General features: G+C 37.9%; 1 protein-coding gene across 1 annotated transcript in view; it reads left to right on the top strand.

The window, feature by feature from the left end:
* Window positions 1-19,191, top strand: part of itfg1 (integrin alpha FG-GAP repeat containing 1) — a 136,381-nt gene that overhangs the window by 33,413 nt on the left and 83,777 nt on the right. The window contains exons 7-8 of the mRNA XM_016290077.1: window positions 1,700-1,746; window positions 11,280-11,361. Coding sequence (XP_016145563.1) covers window positions 1,700-1,746; window positions 11,280-11,361 — 129 coding nt within the window. The remainder of the gene's footprint in view (window positions 1-1,699; window positions 1,747-11,279; window positions 11,362-19,191) is intronic.

Genomic DNA, 19,191 nt, shown 5'->3' on the forward strand with positions numbered 1-19,191 from the left:
CCAGCATTTTTTAGAGTGTACAGTATCTTGAAGACGTGTATGCAAATACCCTCTGTTAAGATTTCAGCCATTTCACTCTGCAGTCATATTTGCAGTGCCTTCGCGCAGCTGTTTCGAACATGCAAGATTCAACTGTCCTTTCAGACAGTTTCAAATGTCAGATTTAATTGGTTAATCACTAGTGCCAAAATTTAAATAACATATTTCAAATCAGCAACAAAATGTGACACGAGCTATCCCGTAAATGTTGTTTTTAAAGAGTTTTTAAAATGTTGGTAAAGCCAACACGGGTGAGCAGTACCAAGCACGCATCTCAGGATTGTCTCTGTGGGAACTTGATCTTCTATAAACAGCTGCAGTGATGCGATGACTTTACCAGTTGTTTCTCCCATTCATAGTATTATGAATAAATCATCTTGGTGTGTATAGCCTTTGACTGACTAACAGTATACTGATGTCATTCATTAGGGTGGGCCAAAAACGTATTTTTTTTATTTATTTTTTTCTGCAAATCAGACATTTACATAATGTTGTGCATTTTTGAGTGGGTGGTTTTCGTCATGGATTAGAACCATTTATTGATGGGTTTTCCCATGTGGAAAATGAATTGGAAATTACTTTCGGGAACTAAGACGTCTGAAAAGTGATCTTCCATGTAGCTCTGCCCACACTGAAATATCATTGGATCAAAAATTCATTAAACATCAAATATGTGCTTCTAAGCTGTGACAGTATTGCTTCCCAGATATTTAGATTTCAGTGCGGACAGACCTGTTTTAGAGTATATTTAAACATAAAACGTTACACTTGTTTGTTTTAAAAGAGTAAATGAAATGTTTTCCATGAAACGACTGTCTCTTCTTCTTGCATTTTCTCACTCTCACACACCTGAAGCATTGACTGCTGCATTTGAAAGTAGTGCAAGTCTTACAAAAATAACACGAGGCTTGCTCCATTTCCATAACAACGTCCAGGCCTCTAAAACGAAGCCATCATCACTCTAAAGAAAGAAGAACATGCACAGCAAGAGAAAATTACACCACTCGTCTGTGCCAGTCAGTGTAATAACTCTGTATCGGACTCTGTCAGGAGAATCATGCTTGATAATATGTGTGGCGTGTTCAGTTATTGAGGGAAGGACACACAACAGATGAAATCAAGTCGTACTGGTGATGTAGGGAACAACATCGATGTATTGAACATCTGAAATTGTCAGCATTTCAAAGACTAACTGGAGGTGACGCACGGCTTATATTGAGCTCAGGTTCAGTTTCACAGCTGGTTTTCTGTTTAATATGTCAATATACTGAGCTTATGGGTTATCGTTTCACACATGTATTCGATCTCCTTGGTTCAACTGTGCTTTTGTCAGTATGCTTCCATCCAAGGTTTGTTGTGGTAATCAGATTGCTGCTTGCTTCCTCACTTCCACGTTTGTTTTTTAAGGTCCGGCAAAGTCTCTTACTGTGCAATACTGTGTTGCAGGATGAACGAGGAGCAGCTGCTGCCAGCACGATGGCATTGGTCCATTTCTCTTTCTGTCACAGGGATCTATACTTCCACCTGTTAATGATGGCTCTCACACTCAATGCAGTACTAGCTTACTTAAATCAGAACCGCACTGGCAAAGCAAGGAGGTCTGGTCATTTTGTGAAATAGCTACTGATCTTTCTTTTTATCTCTCTTTCTTTTCTCACAGATTTGTTCCTCACCACCGTGGATGGATATGAGACCTGGATCAATAAGGTAGATTAGAGTATTACTTCCTGCCTTTTAATCTTTAACACTAGTGTATTAACATTGAGGAGGCAATTCCCACTGCTTGCAGTCATTTATTTGCATGAGCCGCCAATGTTGTATTAGCAAAGATCCACTAAGGAGTTACCCAAATCAGGAAACGCTGCAAAACAAATGAGCAGTTTGCATGGCAAATGCACATATTGCGGATCGGATCTAAGTGCTCACTTATGGAGGAAGCAGCATTTGGACTTTCTCAATTTGGCACACTTTACTGAGACTATACAATGTCACTCCATCACAGCAATCCTGACACCTGAATCAGCTCTTTAAAACACTAAAAGTGTGCTGGACTATACAGCATGCGCCTAGTGTTCCTTTCCATCGTGTGATTAATAACTGCAATGATCAATGGAAAATTAACACAAGCATTTCTTTTTTTTTTTTATTCTGTGTTGGTAGCATGACATTAAAACATAAAAAATAAGCGCTTTTGTGAACAACACGTTTACATTAAATAAAGTTATTGTTATTCTTTTTAAATGCCCACAGTGGTATTTCAACACATTTAGTGCTTAGTTGAACTGGATTGTGGGTTGGTTAATTTATACGACACTGGTTTTGTATTGAAATGCATTTTAATTCTTATTATCAATGTTTAAAACAGTTGTGCTGCTTAATATTTTTGTGGAAACTGTGATACTTTTTTCAGGATTCTTTGATGAATAGAATGATCAAGTGAACATCACTTTTTTTATTATTATTTTAAATATAAGCTTTTATAACATTTTAAATGTCCTTACTGTCACTTTTGATGAATTTTAATACATCCTTGTTGAATAAAAGTATTAATTTCTTTAAAAAAAAAAACTTTTGAACAATTGTGTATAACTACAACCTGAGTAGGTTTTAATGTGAGAGCCTGAAGAACACAAAGCCACAGGTCAAACTAGAGTTAGAAAACAGAGGAATAGAAAGAAACCTGGAAAAAAAGAAAGCGTGAAGATGGGCAGCAAGATGGATGGAATGACTTAAAGTGGAGAAAAACTAGAAAAATCGAAAAGTGAAAAAGTGAAGGAAGTTGAGACAGACTTTCATAAAGGAGCATCTCTGAGCAGGTGGGAAACTACAAAAATAGCAGATGATAAATAGTTGAACAATGCAAGCGAGCAAGAGAGAGAGAAGATTACAATGTGCCGCAGTGACCCAAGCTGACTGTAAAAGGTCAGTGGTGCGTCGTCTTGAAGCACCGCAGCTTTTCCGGAAGCATTTCCACTGCCCTCTATTCTGTTCCAGTGTCGCATGAGTCTGTGGCGCTCCGCTGCTGATGGTACTTCAGAGAAACAGAGGGAGGGAGACGGGTTAGATCACCTCTCCTCCTCCCGCAGGGTGCCTCATCATTACATTCTGAGAGCAAGAGGCTGGTGACAGAAGTGCAGGGCTGGATAAAATGACGTGCTGTGAAGACAGACAGGCAGGGTGGAAATAAAGAAAAGGAGGAGAAAAGTGGGTGGATGATTAAAGAGGGGGAGCGATGGGCAATTACTAATCACATCTGAGGCAGCAGCCATTTTAGTTCATATTCCATGAAAGAGGCTTAAGGGAACCGAATGAAAAACACAGCCGATTGGTGACTAGTCTTTGATTACTAACTCTTACACACATAAACAAACACACACCACCCCTCAGAATAATACTTGTGTGAATGCGAGCACACACACACACACACACACACCCCCCTCACAAGGAAATGTCTCCCAGTAAAACCGCAGTAATCCCACCCCTATTTACTGTGAGGTTTTTGAGTTAACAGTCTTTGGTCACAGGCCAGTGCCCTGTGCTTCCAGTAGCACACTCCGTTTTAATTACTTTCCTCTCGCTCTCCTTAAACACTTATTCCCAGCCCTGATTATACACACACGCGCACACAGCAGCTCCAGTGTTTGTTTAAATTGAAAAGCTTCAGCTGTAGACTGCATGCAAAGTCATTAGTGTAATACAAGACGCCATCAGTCATTTTAGCAGCTTAACGGAGGCATCCGACCAAACAAACAAGCTATAAAAAAAATTAGCCCTCTGATTCTTTAGCTCTGTGAATTATTTGTTTTTCCCTGAGCTCAAGTTACAGAGTTAGCCCACCGTTTAGTGAAAACACCATGACCATGTAATTATGGCTGCCCTTGTAACATTAATGTGTCCTTACACATTCACCGGTTGAAGTTGTGCTTGCTCACATGTAAATCACTTATGATCCCAGTCATGGCTGCCGCACCAAAACTCAATCAGTGCACTTCGGCACTTAAACGCACATTGTGTCAGTCGCACAGGAGCCACACAATCAACCCGCAGCCTGTATTTACAATCCAAAGCCACAATCAGACCATCTTTATGTGCTCACTTTACTATAGTGAGCACTATAGTACTATTTACTGTATATATATATATATATATAGTGCCTTGTGAAAGTATTCATACTTATAAATTTTTTCACATTTTGTTATGTTGCTGCCTTATGTTAAACTGACGCGACAAGCTTTGATCATCATCATTTGGCAATTATCTGCCATTCTTCTCCTCACCTCTTCACCTCTCAAGCTCTGTCAGGTTGGATGGGAGCAAATGCACATTTTCAAGTGCACTTGATTATATAATATTCATGTGAACATTTTGAGAAATGTCTTTCATTTTTGATGTGTGCTTTTATACGACGGACTCTGTCATCAACAAATATCACTATATAGGGTTGAACAATTAATTGTGTTTAGAACAAGATCACAATTTTTTATTCTTGTATTTTTTTATTCTTTCAATTAATTAACCCTAATTGTCTGCGATGTTGGCCAGCTAATTATTTACGCTGAAAACATTTTTTTTTTTCATTTGCCATTTCTGTTGGTAACAAGCCTCCACAAACTTTCAAGCTTGGGTTTGCTGTATGCCATCAGTTTAAATCCCACAATCAGAGCTTTTCTCTTATGAGAATGCAATCTTTCCAACATGGCAACCATGCGCTCTCCCTTTGCTGCAAAAAAAAAAAAAAGGAATATCTGAAAACACAGACAAACATGTATAGGTTGGAATATAGCGATTTCCATTGTGATATTTTCATCAAACTAATGTGCAATACAACCAGTCTGAATTCCTTCAAAACCTTGCTTGTGCTTTTTGCTGCGACATCATCTGCAAGAAAACCTGCTCAGCAATACGCTGTAATAAATCCAGACTTCATCCTCAATTTTTTGTGATTATATTGTTGCACAAGTGAATTTACTCCGCAGCCACAAAGGCTTTTTTGTTGTTTTAATAGAAAAACGTTAACATAATTTTGAATTATTGAATTTAATATTAGGAATTTCTCTGGTTTAGCTTTTGAAAGAAGCTTCTTAAGGTTTTACCAGTTTTCATAATGTATAGAATGTGTTAATGTATATGATAAACATGAATCAGGAAATTCAATTCAATTCAAGTTTATTTGTACAGCGCTTTTCACGATACAAATCGTTGCAAAGCAACTTTACAGCAAATTAAGTTTCTACAATATTTAGTGGTAGCTTATCAGTGGTGACTGTCAGTAAATGTACATATGGCAGAAATGTACGGAAAAATCAATTAAAGACGTAATCAAACAGATGATGAACACTATTAACAGCAATTATTATATGATGCAATGAAACTTGTAACAAAATTTGGTAGTTCTGTATTAGGGCTGTGCAATTAATCGAAATCGTCATAAAATCGCGATTTGAGCGCGCGCTATTTCTAAATCGCTTTATAGCACGATTTTCCGCGCCCCTGACCTCCCGCAGTATGCTATCCGAACCAATCAGAATGCAGCTCCCCTAAATGGAGCACGAGAACAGAACAGACCGGGCGGGCATACAAACGTAACGCCAGGTTCACACACTCCGTCTGTGGTGCGTATTTTTTATGCGCCCATGTTAGCGGATCAGAGCGTTCACACTGCACGCGCTGAAAGTGACAGTGCATTATTCGCAGTAAAAAATCACATGGATTGGCACGGAAATTTAGTAATTACACCATAAATGCATATAATTAAACGCATGGCTTTTTGGCTAGATTTAAAACCAGGAAAAGTGCACTTTTAGATAAACAGGGCAATAATAGATGGCACTCGTGGTGGTAGTTAAACAAAGTTATATTTATTGAGTTTAAACGTGAATGTCTATGAAAGATTGTATTACTGTACTGTGATAAAAGAGGAATCACAATGCTGAAAAAGCATTTTCAGAAACAACGTTTGGATTTGAAATCAAAATATTGGATAAATGTTGTGTTTGTGGTAAACAGCCGCGGATCAGGAGCGGACTGCAAACGCGTCCTGTGCGAAAGCAAAATTAGTCCGTGCTGCTTCTGCACCGCATGCACATACTGTATACGCACTCCAGACGGAGTACGTGTGAACTTGGCGCAACAAATCTAGTTCAACATCTGAGGCAACGCCACAAAGAGCTCTATTTTTTTTTATGCCATAGGCCTATGTCTGTTGACACTGTCTATATGACATTTTGTTACACCTTTACGTAGTGATTATTTTGCCTTATGTCTGTTCTAGAGACATGTTACAGCTTTTTGATAAAGCTCTAATTGGTTTTCTTTTGGAAATATGTTTAAAATTCACCCTGCATGCATTTATGACTGTAAAGCATGTCTGTGTGTGTCAAAATCGTGATTAAAATCGAAATCGCAAAATTGATCAAAGAATTTGCAATAGGTTTTTTTTTGTCCATGTTGCACAGCCCTATTCTGTATGTTGTTTCAGGGTTGGCATCATCTGAGGTCCTCTGAGGGGTTGCATCATCTCTTCTCAGGTGTTCTGGATCCAGACTGAAGCTTGTGTAAATCCTAGTTGCAAAAACAGAGAAACAAATAGAGACATAATTAGCGTAGCTGCTGTTCCAACCAAGCAAAATTGATTTGTTTAACTCAAGCTAAAGAATAATACTGTGCATTTGATCAGGTATAACTGCAGTACAAGATTATGAGATGCATTATTTGAATGCTTGGCCAAAGAGATGTGTCTTTAATCTAGATTTAAACAGAGAGAGTGTCTAAACCCCGAACGTTATCAAGAAGGCGATTCCAGAGTTTGGGAGCCAAATGCGAAAAAGCTCTACCTCCTTTAGTGAACTTTGCTATCCTAGGTACTACCAAAAGTCCACAGTTTTGCGACCTTAGGGAGCGTGATGGAAATGAGAATAATCTTGATTATAATCAAGGTTATAATTTTTTGAGCAAATTAATTGTGATTGTCACCTTAACTATTATTGTAAAGCTTTACTATGTGTGTTCTGCATACAATAAATTTAAAATACACACATGTAATGAGGCCAGAGGGAGGCTGATGTATTCTGTTGTTCTCTATTTATTTACAGGTGCATCTCAATAAATTAGAATGTCGTGGAAAAGTTCATTTATTTCAGTAATTCAACTCAAATTGTGAAACTCGTGTATTAAATAAATTCAATGCACACAGACTGAAGTAGTTTAAGTCTTTGGTTCTTTTAATTGTGATGATTTTGGCTCACATTTAACAAAAACCCACCAATTCACTATCTCAACAAATTAGAATAATACACGAGTTTCACAATTTGAGTTGAATTACTGAAATAAATGAACTTTTCCACGACATTCTAATTTATTGAGATGCACCTGTACTGTGAAGTTTCCTCTCTGCTCTACTTGTTAATCAGGGATTTAACATGGTTATGGCAAAGCAGCAAGAGATTTTGTTGTTGAAAAGCAACAATTAATTAACGCTATTCGCTCCATAAATCTCTTAAAATGCGTAGCGCCTATTATAACAGACTGCTTTCTGTTTGCTAATGATCATCAAACAGCAAGGTTCAGCATTTAGTAAGCATTAGCAAAATGCCTCAGTCCAACAGCCCTCAGAGAATGTTATGGCACATCCTCTTTTATAGCTTTTACAATTCCAATAGTGCTGCCTGGCCATTATAAACTGCCTGGAGCCAGGAAGATCAGAATAACTTTAAAACATTTCCTGTCTATAAGATCATCTAAATTTAGGTCCAGACCAACAGAAACTTGAATAAAAATATGAAAATATTTGTGCATGTTTGGAGGGTGGTCTAAGGCAGCAAAACGACTAGTGTCCTTATATCACAGGATAGTTCACCCAAAAATGAAAGTTCTGTCATGATTTACCCACTCATATGTTATTCCGAAACTGTATGACTTTCTTTATTCTGTGGAACTCAAAATAAAAGATTTTGAAGAATTTTTTTGTCCATACATTGAAAGTCAATCACAAAAAAAGATGGTTTTCAAAATATCTAAAAATCATACAGGTTTTAAATTTTTTCACATAGTCCATCATGGTGCCAAATGTGTCTTTTTTATGAATGCATTTTTGTGAATATTACATATTCACAACATAATTGACTATTTTACATATTATAAGATTAAAGAAATGTGCCATAGCTGTTCTCAATGTTTCATGTGATTCAGTTTGTTTCTTTACAAAACCTAGAATTTTATTATTTCAAAATAATATTAGAAGTAAGATTGGCAGAGGCTCATTTAGTATCTTTTTATATTTTTGGGTGAACTGTTGTTTTAAGGAGACCTGCTGTATATGTAACAAGCCTGAGCAAAATTAGAGCCAATAGTTCAATAAGTGCTTAGAAATTAAATGTTCATTTTCACATGTAATATTAATTTCTTCAAAATCATTTTAATTGTGAAACATCCATAAATGAATTGTCTCGAAGACACTCCCCCTTAAGAACATTGATTCTATCTAGCCATTCTCCAGCTAAACACCCAGTTACTCACAACCCCCTGAGACCAACATGCCACAGTTGCAGCCCCTTCCTGTTAACATCAGTGTTCAATCAATCCAATGAGACAGACCCTGTGACTCAACACAGCCTCATTCTACTCGGAGAAGATTAGGGTGAGCAAGTCAAGTCACCATTATCTTTACATAAGCCACAATCGCATTACAGTTGAACTGCCTCCCGCAATCATACACCAATCGATATAATACATGACCGCCAGATGCGTGCCTGCAGTTTCAGAGCGAAGGCTCAAGGGAGTTTTCCATGGAGATAGATAAACACTGTCCACACAGAAGGAAGGAGACATTTGAGTTTTGTGCTTCATGAGAATTATGAACAAAACCCTCAGGCCAAGAGCTGCCGCATAAACTAGCTCCATTTATCAAGTGGGACAACCACTACAAAGAGACAAATAACACACATAGTCCATTATGGTGCCAAATGTGTCTTTTTTATGAATGCATTTTTGTGAATATTACATATTCACAACATAATTGACTATTTTACATATTATAAGATTAAAGAAATGTGCCATAGCTGTTCTCAATGTTTCATGTGATTCAGTTTGTTTCTTTACAAAACCTAGAATTGTATTATTTCAAAATAATATTAGAAGTAAGATTGGCAGAGGCTCATTTAGTATCTTTTTATATTTTTCCCCTATTCCCCTCTCAAATTGTGATCCAAAGCAGTGTGTCATCACATATAATGCGACCAATTACCACCCTGCCATCTTGGTTTTGAACGACTTTAAAAGCTAACAGAAATTATGCATCTGGCCGAGCTGAAGTGAATAGACTGAGGTGTTTTGTGCTGACTGAGCTTCAGATGGTACTGGAGGTAATGAAGCAATTTATGGTCAGTTGCAGGTGGGTGCGAGTGTACGGGGGGGGGCGTGTTCTCGTGAAGTGTTGGAGAAAATACACTGGAACTCAGAGAATGACAAGGAAACACGAGCTGTTGGAGGCCAGCTTTCTATTGAAACACTTAATAATTTAGTCATTTAAATTGTATATATTTTCCCCCCACATTTTTGCAGCCTTTTGTTAAACCGCTTTAAATGGCTTTATTTCCACATCAATCTACACTTCATACACCATAATGACAAAGCAAAAAACAGATTTGTGACAACTTTGCATATTTATTTTTAAAAAATGAAAAAGCACTTGAAATTTAGCTCCAGTCAATTCCAGTTTTGCTGGATGTTCTTTGAGATGTTTCTGAACTTCAACTGGAGTTAACCTGTGGCGAATTCAATTGATTGGGCATGATTTGGAAAAGCACACACCTTGTCTAAATAAGGTCTAACAGCTTAAAATCATATCAGAACAAAATCCAAGCCATGAGGTCAAAGGAACGGTCTGCAGGATTGTGTTGAAACACAGATCTGGGGAAAACTACAAAAAATGAATGCTGCATTTAAGGTTCACAGGAGCATGTGGCCTCCATAATCCTTAATGGAAGAAGGTTGGAGCAACCAGGACTCTGGCTTCCTGACTAAACTAAGCAATCGGAGGAGAAGAGCCTTGGTTAGAGTGGTGACCAAGAAGCTGATAGTCACTCTTATTGAGCTTTATGATCATACTGTATATGGAGATGGGAGAAACTGCACTGCAACAGTCCACCAATCTGGGCTTTATGGCGGTGTGGCCAGATTCAGTACTCTCCTCAGTGAAGACACATGAAACCCCACTTGGAATTTGCAAAAAAACACCTTTGTTGCTTTGTGGTGTATGAAGTGTAGATTCATATGGAAAAAGGTCATTTAAACCAGTTTAACAGAAGGCTGTAGCTTCCTGATGGTGATAATATAAAACAGTATAGCCCTGTGTCTCACCTTCTCTTTGTTCTGTCGATGTCCTTCAGTTTTGTTTCATTTTCATTCATTCTGACATGTTCTTCTACTTGTCTTCTCTATCCATACCCTGTAAGACCTGTAGTGAGCATCGGCCATAACGAATGACTCATCGTTCAGTAGTAATGTGGCTTTGATCTGGTCCTTGTGAAATGGATGTGTCTCTTCACGTTATTGTAGTGGACAGTCAGTGCGCTGTGTAGCATTTTTTCTGTGGAGGCCTGTGTTCAGCACGTAGGCTGAGTCTCCCAGGCTTTTCTGAAGCTCCTGTCTTCGTGAGTTTCCAAGATGCGCTTTGAGCACCAGTGACATGCTGTGCTCTGGCTTACATGGGCTAATCAATGTGCACAGTAGCCTTACCCTGCCCTCTGACCCCTCCATACTCCAATTAGCCGTCATTCTGTGACCCCTGCTGCCTACCTGCCAATCGCCTTCGGTCCACACCAACACCGCACGTCTGCCATCTGTTACCTTCTGCTCTCTCTGCCCCACTGCCTCATGCCCTGTCAATCAGATTGAAACTTCCCCTTTAAATTCAGCTGGTCAGACTTTCAGACCACACATTTGCTTTGTCTTGCTGCATTGTCTCGTAATGTCCATCAGGAAGTACAGACGCGCAACAACGATCCCTAACCCATGTCAGTACAGGCTCCCTCTCATTCATGCCCACAGCGGCTGATGCACTGAATTATTAGTTCTGTTCTGACAGCTCCGCTGACACTTTAGAAAATAAAGGCATTTTTTTTCTGCTGCGCAAGGACAATATTTATTTTCTACAGTTGTAAGCCCAGCATAAAAGAAAATTTACTTTTTATATGAAATGAAAAGTGTGTGTTTTAATCCTGTTAAATCTTTCTGTTCATTAGGACGGGAACTTCACCCAAGCCCTGTCTGGAAAGGCACCAGAGAATGTGAAGAATGTGGGTCAATCTGCATTCGTAGACTTCGGTGAGTAGTGGCCTATCACTGTGTGCGGCCCATTTGTGTTGTGTTTAGAGGTGGCATTACATGCACACACTCCAATACAACCAAACACTGGCTGTAATTTCTGGGATAATTCATGCATAATATGCTCAATTCTTATGCTGTTCAGAATCTGAAAGTAGCCTTGAGTTTCTAACGGCAATACATGCGCAACACAGAGATTCAGTGCACACACGTGGTGCCAAATTGAATATTAGCTCCTGTAGGATCTTATTAAATATTAACAATACAAATTTCCCCTTTCCAAAAGCATCCCACTGATAGCAGGGATGGCACTGGCAGTGAAATCTCACATAGCATAAATGATTAATAAGCAAAGTGAAATTGACCTAAGATTGAATGTGTTCAACTGAGCTGCGTCTCAGGAGCTTGGCCTTTATATTCAAAGCTAACTTATCTGACCAAACAAGAGCCCTTCCTTGGACTCTTTAATCTGTTTCCTCTGATCTCTTTCTCTTGTCATTTTGGAAAATGTCACTTCAAGCTGTTATAGCGTTTTCACAGCAAAGCGCTTCAAAGGATGTGAGTTTTAAGCAGGATGGAGGGTTTTATTTTACTCCCAATCAGTCAGGCTATTATGCTTTTTGAGGACTGTTGGGATCATGGTTATTATAGTTAACTGAAACGAAAACCATAAAAAATGTACTTGAAATAAAATAAATATTAACCGAAATAAAATAAAAAAGTTAACCTTATTTCATTTCAGTTAGTTGCTAAAGCAACATTTTTCATTTTACTTAAGTTTACGTCGATGTACTAAAATAACTTAAAATGGGAATTAATAAAAACTATAAGACTAAAAACTAATAAAATGACAAAAGCATAACTAAATTACTAAAACGTTAATCAAAATTAAAATGACAATAGAAATTCTAAAAATAAAAACGTTTTAAAAGTTATAATAGCTGTTATAATAGCGGCTAACATAATGGGTTTTTTAGCAGCTGTTGAATTTCTGTTATCTCATTGTCTTTTATTCTTCATTTTCTGCAATTAAATTGGCAACTACTGCACCCTTAGATGTAGTACATATTTTCGCTTTTTTGCATCAACATTGATAGAATGTTTAGCCTTGAAAATGTAGCTGACAGTGTTGACATCATTGAAATGTTTTCATACTGAATTGCAGCTGGCCTTCTTTCTTGCATTTATTTACCTACTGGTTCATTGGCCGCCTTTTGAATTCACCTTATTTTTGGCATAAGAACGGACACGGACAGAATATGCAAGGCTTCCAGTATCATTTGCTTCCAGTTATTGTACCTGTCTGTAATACTGCTTTACATTGCAAACAGTCGTACAAACAAACCTACGAACTACAGGATCGTAGTTGAGCGTTTGCACGTGTTTCTAAGTCTTGCTGATTTAAACATTCAAGTGTTTTCAACCATTCACGCGCATTCGGAGCTGTGTGCACAGAGAGCCATGTTTCAGACACAGAATTGATTCCTCTTTCGCGTATCCTTACATCTGAATGAACACATACACTCAAAATAACTGTCTCGGCAAGTATTCTCATAAACACAGTCGGTTATGTCTCAAGTGAACGTAAAGAGTGGAAAAAGAAATCTCAAGTGCATCATTATATTGGATCCATGCATTCGGTCTTAAAGGGGCAGCAGCCTATAAATACCTGCTGTTCCATAAGCGCCACCTGCTGTCAGAGAGTGACATTTGCGTCTCATTCACAAAGCTAAAATCAGACCATTCTGTTTTTGCTTCAAATTTTGAAATTAGACAGTCTAATTGCAATGTAAATAGCATGTATTTAGCATTTTTGTTTGGATCATGATTAAAATGAAGTGGTTGCCTCTGAATTTAAATGGAAAAAGCACAGCCAAAGCATTAGTTTTTTATATGAAGAGATTTATTGTATTTGTATTATTGAATTATTTGATTTAGGATTTGTTTTAAAATTTCAAATTAGTTTTATTATTTGACATATTTAAATTTCACAAAGAAATGTGCAGCATTTTGTTGGAGAAATAATAAAAGGACACCTTTTCATTTATAATTTGTCTTAAACCTCATTTTGTTAAAAAGAAAAATTGTGAGAAAATTGTATTGTGAAATCAGTATCGTGAATCGCATCGTGAGTTGAGTGAATCGTTGCATCCCTATATTCTACTAGTTTTTGCTGTGGTATCAAAGAAGTATTCTGTTATTTAAATAATAAAGAACCATTTTTTATTTTTATTTTTGGCTCATCTGCAAAATGACCCAATCTGTTACTCAAAATCTGATATGATAATGCAATATGATCCGAGCTGTGGGTTTTGTGATCCGTTGCACCCCTACTCTCTTGACTTGTTATTTGAAGAAAAAAGCTATCACTGAAGTTTTTAATCATGCTGATTTGTCCGCAGTGAAGTTCAGCCGATGTCTCTTTTTTTGTTATTCGGGCTACTTAAGTTAATTTTGGGCTACCAAAATCTGAAGAATGTCTGGCTACCAGCGATTTTGAAATTTTGCAAGCCCTGCTCCGACTGGATGGAATCATAGTCTTAAGCTAAAAAAAAATCAGAATCCGTGACCATCATACACTACACAAATTTCTATGAAATCTGTCAACTCAGATCTGCAGACTGGCTCTGACTTTCAGCAACTAGCATCAACTTCTCCAGACTGTAAATCGGCGGAAAATCAGGGCAAAAATTGTGTAGTGTATTCCAGCGTTTAGTTTTAGGAAACGCAAGCCACCACAAGTATTAGTGCCACCTCAACTATTAATGCCTAAGAACATACCCTTTTAGAGTGAGCAGCAGCTGAGCTTTTCGATATGTGACATTGGCAGGTCACAAATAAATAATATATGACATAAAACAATGTCACTGTGTTTCACTTAAATGCAAAAGAATGCTGTATATTTCATTTCCTTGTTTTCAGTTTTAATTCCCCATTTTAAAAGAAACCTTGAAATATAAGCTTACTGAAATTGTGTTCAGATTCATGTGTTGGTGAAATCTGCACTGTCTTCTGGTGTACAAGTAATGATGTTTGCCAGGTAAGCAGGATGTCGGGACATAGTTGGCCTTTGTAAGCTGCCCTATGATTATGACTTCTTAAACCTTTGAGATGTGTCGTCTGTGACCTTTACTGCTTCACAGAAATGATGTCACAGTGACGGAATGGGATGCAAAGCATGAGGTTGGGTGAGTGGAAAGATATATAGAGAGAGAAAATGAACTGTAGACTGTGATTTAGGATGATAAATGATGTTGGGGATGGAAAGAGACGTGTATGCTAGAGGAGGCCTATTCTACATGTATGTGCGGTCGTGCCCGATTCAATAATGGAGGTTCACACAGAAAAGGGCTTTATTGGATTAGTGTCAGGCATTTGTTCTGGAGACAGGACTGTGAAGATATTTGCTGAACCCTAATGATCAACATCTGTCTCCGCTTTGTCCTTTACCATTGTCCTTTCCTGTTTTTTGGTTCCCTCCAAAGCTTTTCACCACCAACTAGTACTCGCACACATGCATCAGAATGTCGGCACCAATTAGCTGCAGTAGTGTGTGAGTGTAGGAGCCTGTAGAGTCATTATGAGATGATTTGGTGTGAGGAACAGGCTGCAGCTTCATGATGGTGATCGTCTTTGACAGGATAGAACGTGGCAGCGGATGGGTGCTGGGGGGAAGACAAATACACACCATTTCCAGCAGCATTCTCACCCCTCACACACACACACACACACAATACATGTGAATCATAGCAATGCTGCTCCCATTAAGTGGGTGGTAATGGGAAGCGAATGGCTTCTTCTGAAGCCAAGGACACATCCTGACATTATACCTTTGGCTGGCTTGAGTGGGCACTGAAAGCTCAGGTCCTGCCGTGTGTCGCTTTCTATTACCAGCTAACGCTTGAATCGGCACTTAATTAGAAAAAAAGAAACATTGGGTTTGCAGCACCTGAGATGCACGTAAAATTGTCAATACAAGGTGCTTCAAAGCCTCATTTCAAATGAACGAAATAAAAGGAACATGGTATGCAGTGAAAGGTACAGTATATGTTGTGCCGAGAAGTGAGAGGAGGTGGGAAGAGAAGTCAGGGAATATGTGCGGGGGAGGGTGAAAAGGGAGGGTCCGCTTGTTTGATTTGAAATGGGTGTTATTCTGATCACACTCCTGGCTGTCAGTTATGGCACGGCTCTCTTCTCTCCGTCCCACACCTAAGTGGCAGATCAAAGATACACCCCAGTGACCTTCTTCTCTCAGCTCCTCTCCTCAAGCTCTCCCTCTCTCCGTTAGTATTCTCCAGCCATCCTTTTCTGCTCCAAACACTCCAGCAAAACAGTTACGGCAGTCACTGCAAGAGGCTCGCGGTATGGTTTAAATCGGCCGTAAAATAATCCGCTCGAAAAAAGCAAAGCAAAACGCAATCCTGTTTAGTAGCAAGCAGGTCTAGCTAATGATCTGTTCCACCTCAGCTCATAAAGCACTGATCTCAGAGCAGATATTTCGTCATATTACTAGTCAAGCCTGCCAAGCAGTGGTTACTGTAGCTCTAGGGTCCATCTGAATGAGGACCAGCTTCCTGCTGCTGTCTGAATGTGGGCTGATGTGCGTTTTAGACGTGCAGATTAGAAATTTCACATTTCAAAATTGTGCAGTTTGTCTAGTTTTACTTGGAATATAAGAGTGAAGTTACTTGGAAGTAAACGCCCACTTCTATGATTGGATAACAGTTTAGTTGGATAAGAATATAGACGGCACAGCATTGCTCTTTAATCTCAGTCTCTCTGCAAATCCAGCGTCGACCTGTGTCTTGTTTACAAAGGAATCCGTTGTGAAAAGAAAGCGAACGAACACGCAATGTTTTACTCACGTGAGCTGAAACTTCATTAAAAATACAATTCAACCATGCATTCCTAATATTTGAATCCTAAGGAAGGTTATGCAGCGACTGTGTTTTTCCACAACCAGGCACTGCACAATATTTTGCGATCTTCAACGGCATGTTTATTGCTTGGTTGCTCGATCCGGTTTAGCGCCACTTACATTATTTCCCTACTATGTCATGTGTGAATCAGTGGGCGGGGCTACAGAATTAGCCGTTGATATTCTTCTGTGGAGGCGGTTTTTGACCTATCTTAGATTCCAGGATTTGGCGTTCACTGGGCCTGGAGTCCATAAAAGCTTTTATTTGAGTAACCAGGACGTATCCAGTTCTGAAACTTAGAGGATATTCTTTTAGTACGATGACCTCTTATATATCAAAAGCTCAAGTAAAAGTTGATTTCTCAATTCATGACCCCTTTAAAGACTACTTGGAAATCAGAACATTATTATTCTATTGGCAGCACTGTTTTTGACACTAAGGAAAAAATAAACAAATATACGTGGTTTTGTGAAGAAAAATCTTTGGTGTTTACCTTTTGTCCTTGTGATGTACATTTTTGACCTATCTTAGATTCCAGGATTTGGCGTTCACTGGGCCTGGAGTCAATAAAAGCTTTTATTTGAGTAACCAGGACGTATTCAGTTCTGAAACTTAGAGGATATTCTTTTAGTACGATGGCCTCTTATATATCAAAAGCTCAAGTAAAAGTTGATTTCTCAATTCATGACCCCTTTAAAGACTACTTGGAAATCAGAACATTATTATTCTATTGGCAGCACTGTTTTTGACACTAAGGAAAAAATAAACAAATATACGTGGTTTTGTGAAGAAAAATCTTTGGTGTTTACCTTTTGTCCTTGTGATGTACACTACCAAAAAGTTTGGGGTTAGTGTGTTTTTTTTTAAACAAAGTTAATACTTTTATATCAAAGTGACAGTAAAGATATTTGTGTTGTTACTTAACATTCGGTTTCAAATAAATGCTGTTTCTATTCATCAAAGGATCCTTAAAAATGTATCACAGAAATGTTTCAGCTTCAAATAAGCATATTAGAATGATTTCTGAAGGATCATGTGACACTAAAGACTAAGTAATGGAGTAATGGCTGCAGAAATTTTAGCTTTGCCATTACAGGAATAAATTGTGTTTTCAAATGTATTAAAATAGAAAATGGTTATTTTGCATTGTAATATTTCACAATATTATTGTTTTTGCTGTATTTTTGATCAAATAAATGCAGCCTTCGTTCAAAAACATACCGGCCCCAAAGTTTTGAACGGTAGCGTAAAATGGGGTAAAATTTGGTGTTGGAATTACTGTAATACGATTGAACTCATTTGAATGATGTGTTGCCATTGTGTCATTTTGCGTATAATATGTGAGTTCAATTTGACTTGAGCAAAGCAATAAATTATTTTTGTAGTGCAGTGACAGATGAGCACTTGGGTAATAAAGGTTGGACTGTGACATTCTCAGATACCCATCTGTCTTGTTCCCAGTTTGAAAAATGTATCTTTAAATTTAGTGATTAACAGCATCATTACTTTTTTAGTTAGTTAAAGTTGTAGACAGCATTATTATTGTTTTAGATTTTCCATTAAAAAAGATGTACAATAAAAGTGAATGGGATACGAAATACACTAAAATCCAGTTCAGAGGCTTGATCAGAACTGCAAGAGTCACACCCTCCAACACATGTACAGTGCAAAAGTTTTATAATTCATGAATGTGCACTGTCAGAATGTAGTCAGTCTTGACATTGACGTGTCATTATGAATGCACAACATATGTTAGACAGAACTCTCCATCTGCTCTATCAGGATGGTAATTGCTCTTTTCTTTTTTTTTACATGTGACAGCTAAATGCATTATTCATTAGCTGAATGATATTCAAGACTAGGGTACTGTCAGGAAGGTAGCGAATGGCAGAGATGTCCTCTTTTAACAATTTTTTTTTTTTTAATGTGATGTGGCATTTAATGGCCAGTCATCATGACATAAACATGTCTGTGTGTGTGTGCATGTGTGTGGGTCATAGAGGGCTTTTGCAGTGTTTTTCTACAGCTACTAGACATGTGCATGTGTACTGTACAGCAGGAAGCTGAAGTCATTAGTGGCAATAATCAACTGGTTCATACTCCTACCGTACACATACACATGCTTTGAATCTCACACAGACACACACACACAGTCACATTCAGTCTCTCCTTCTGCTAATGTACTGAGAGAAAAAGCTCTTAAAAATACAGAAAACAGAAGCCGTATAAACTCTTTATCTCAATAAAGGAAGGCAGCTCTTCTCTGATTGTTGGTGATAAGGGTATACTGTATGTATGTGAGGTTTTGCTTATATTGTATAGAACAAACGTCCCCAGCTTTAAGTCAGCTACATTCTGGGGATCAGCACAAAAAAAATTGGCTTATTAAAAAGGTGCAATAGGTGATTGTCTTCAGAAACATTTTTTGTAATGCTGGTTGAAAGTCTCTTCACATCCCGATAATAATCATTAAGTTAAGTGATCTAAATGTATTTATGTATGTGACCCTGGACCACAAAACCAGTCATAAGGGTCAATTTTGTGAAATTGAGATTTATGCATAATCTGAAAGCTGAATAAATAAGCTTTCCATTGATTAATGGTTTGTTGGGATAGGACAATATTTGGCCGAGATACAACTATTTGAAAATCTGGAATCTGAGTGTGCAAAAAAATCTAAATACTGAGAAAATCACCTTTAAAGTTGTCCAAATTAAGTTCTTAGCAATGCATATTACAAATCAAAAATTACGTTTTGATATATTTACGGTAAAAAATTTACTAAATATCTTCATGGAACATGATCTTTACTAAATATCCTAATGACTTTTGGCATAAAAGAAAAATCGATAATTTTGACCCATACAATGATTTTTTCGGCTATTGCTAAAAATATACCCAAGCGACTTAA

This window comes from Sinocyclocheilus grahami, unplaced genomic scaffold (genome assembly GCF_001515645.1).
Source record: "Sinocyclocheilus grahami isolate Dianchi unplaced genomic scaffold, SAMN03320097.WGS_v1.1 scaffold254.1, whole genome shotgun sequence".
In the NCBI taxonomy this organism is placed as follows: Eukaryota; Metazoa; Chordata; class Actinopteri; order Cypriniformes; family Cyprinidae; genus Sinocyclocheilus; species Sinocyclocheilus grahami.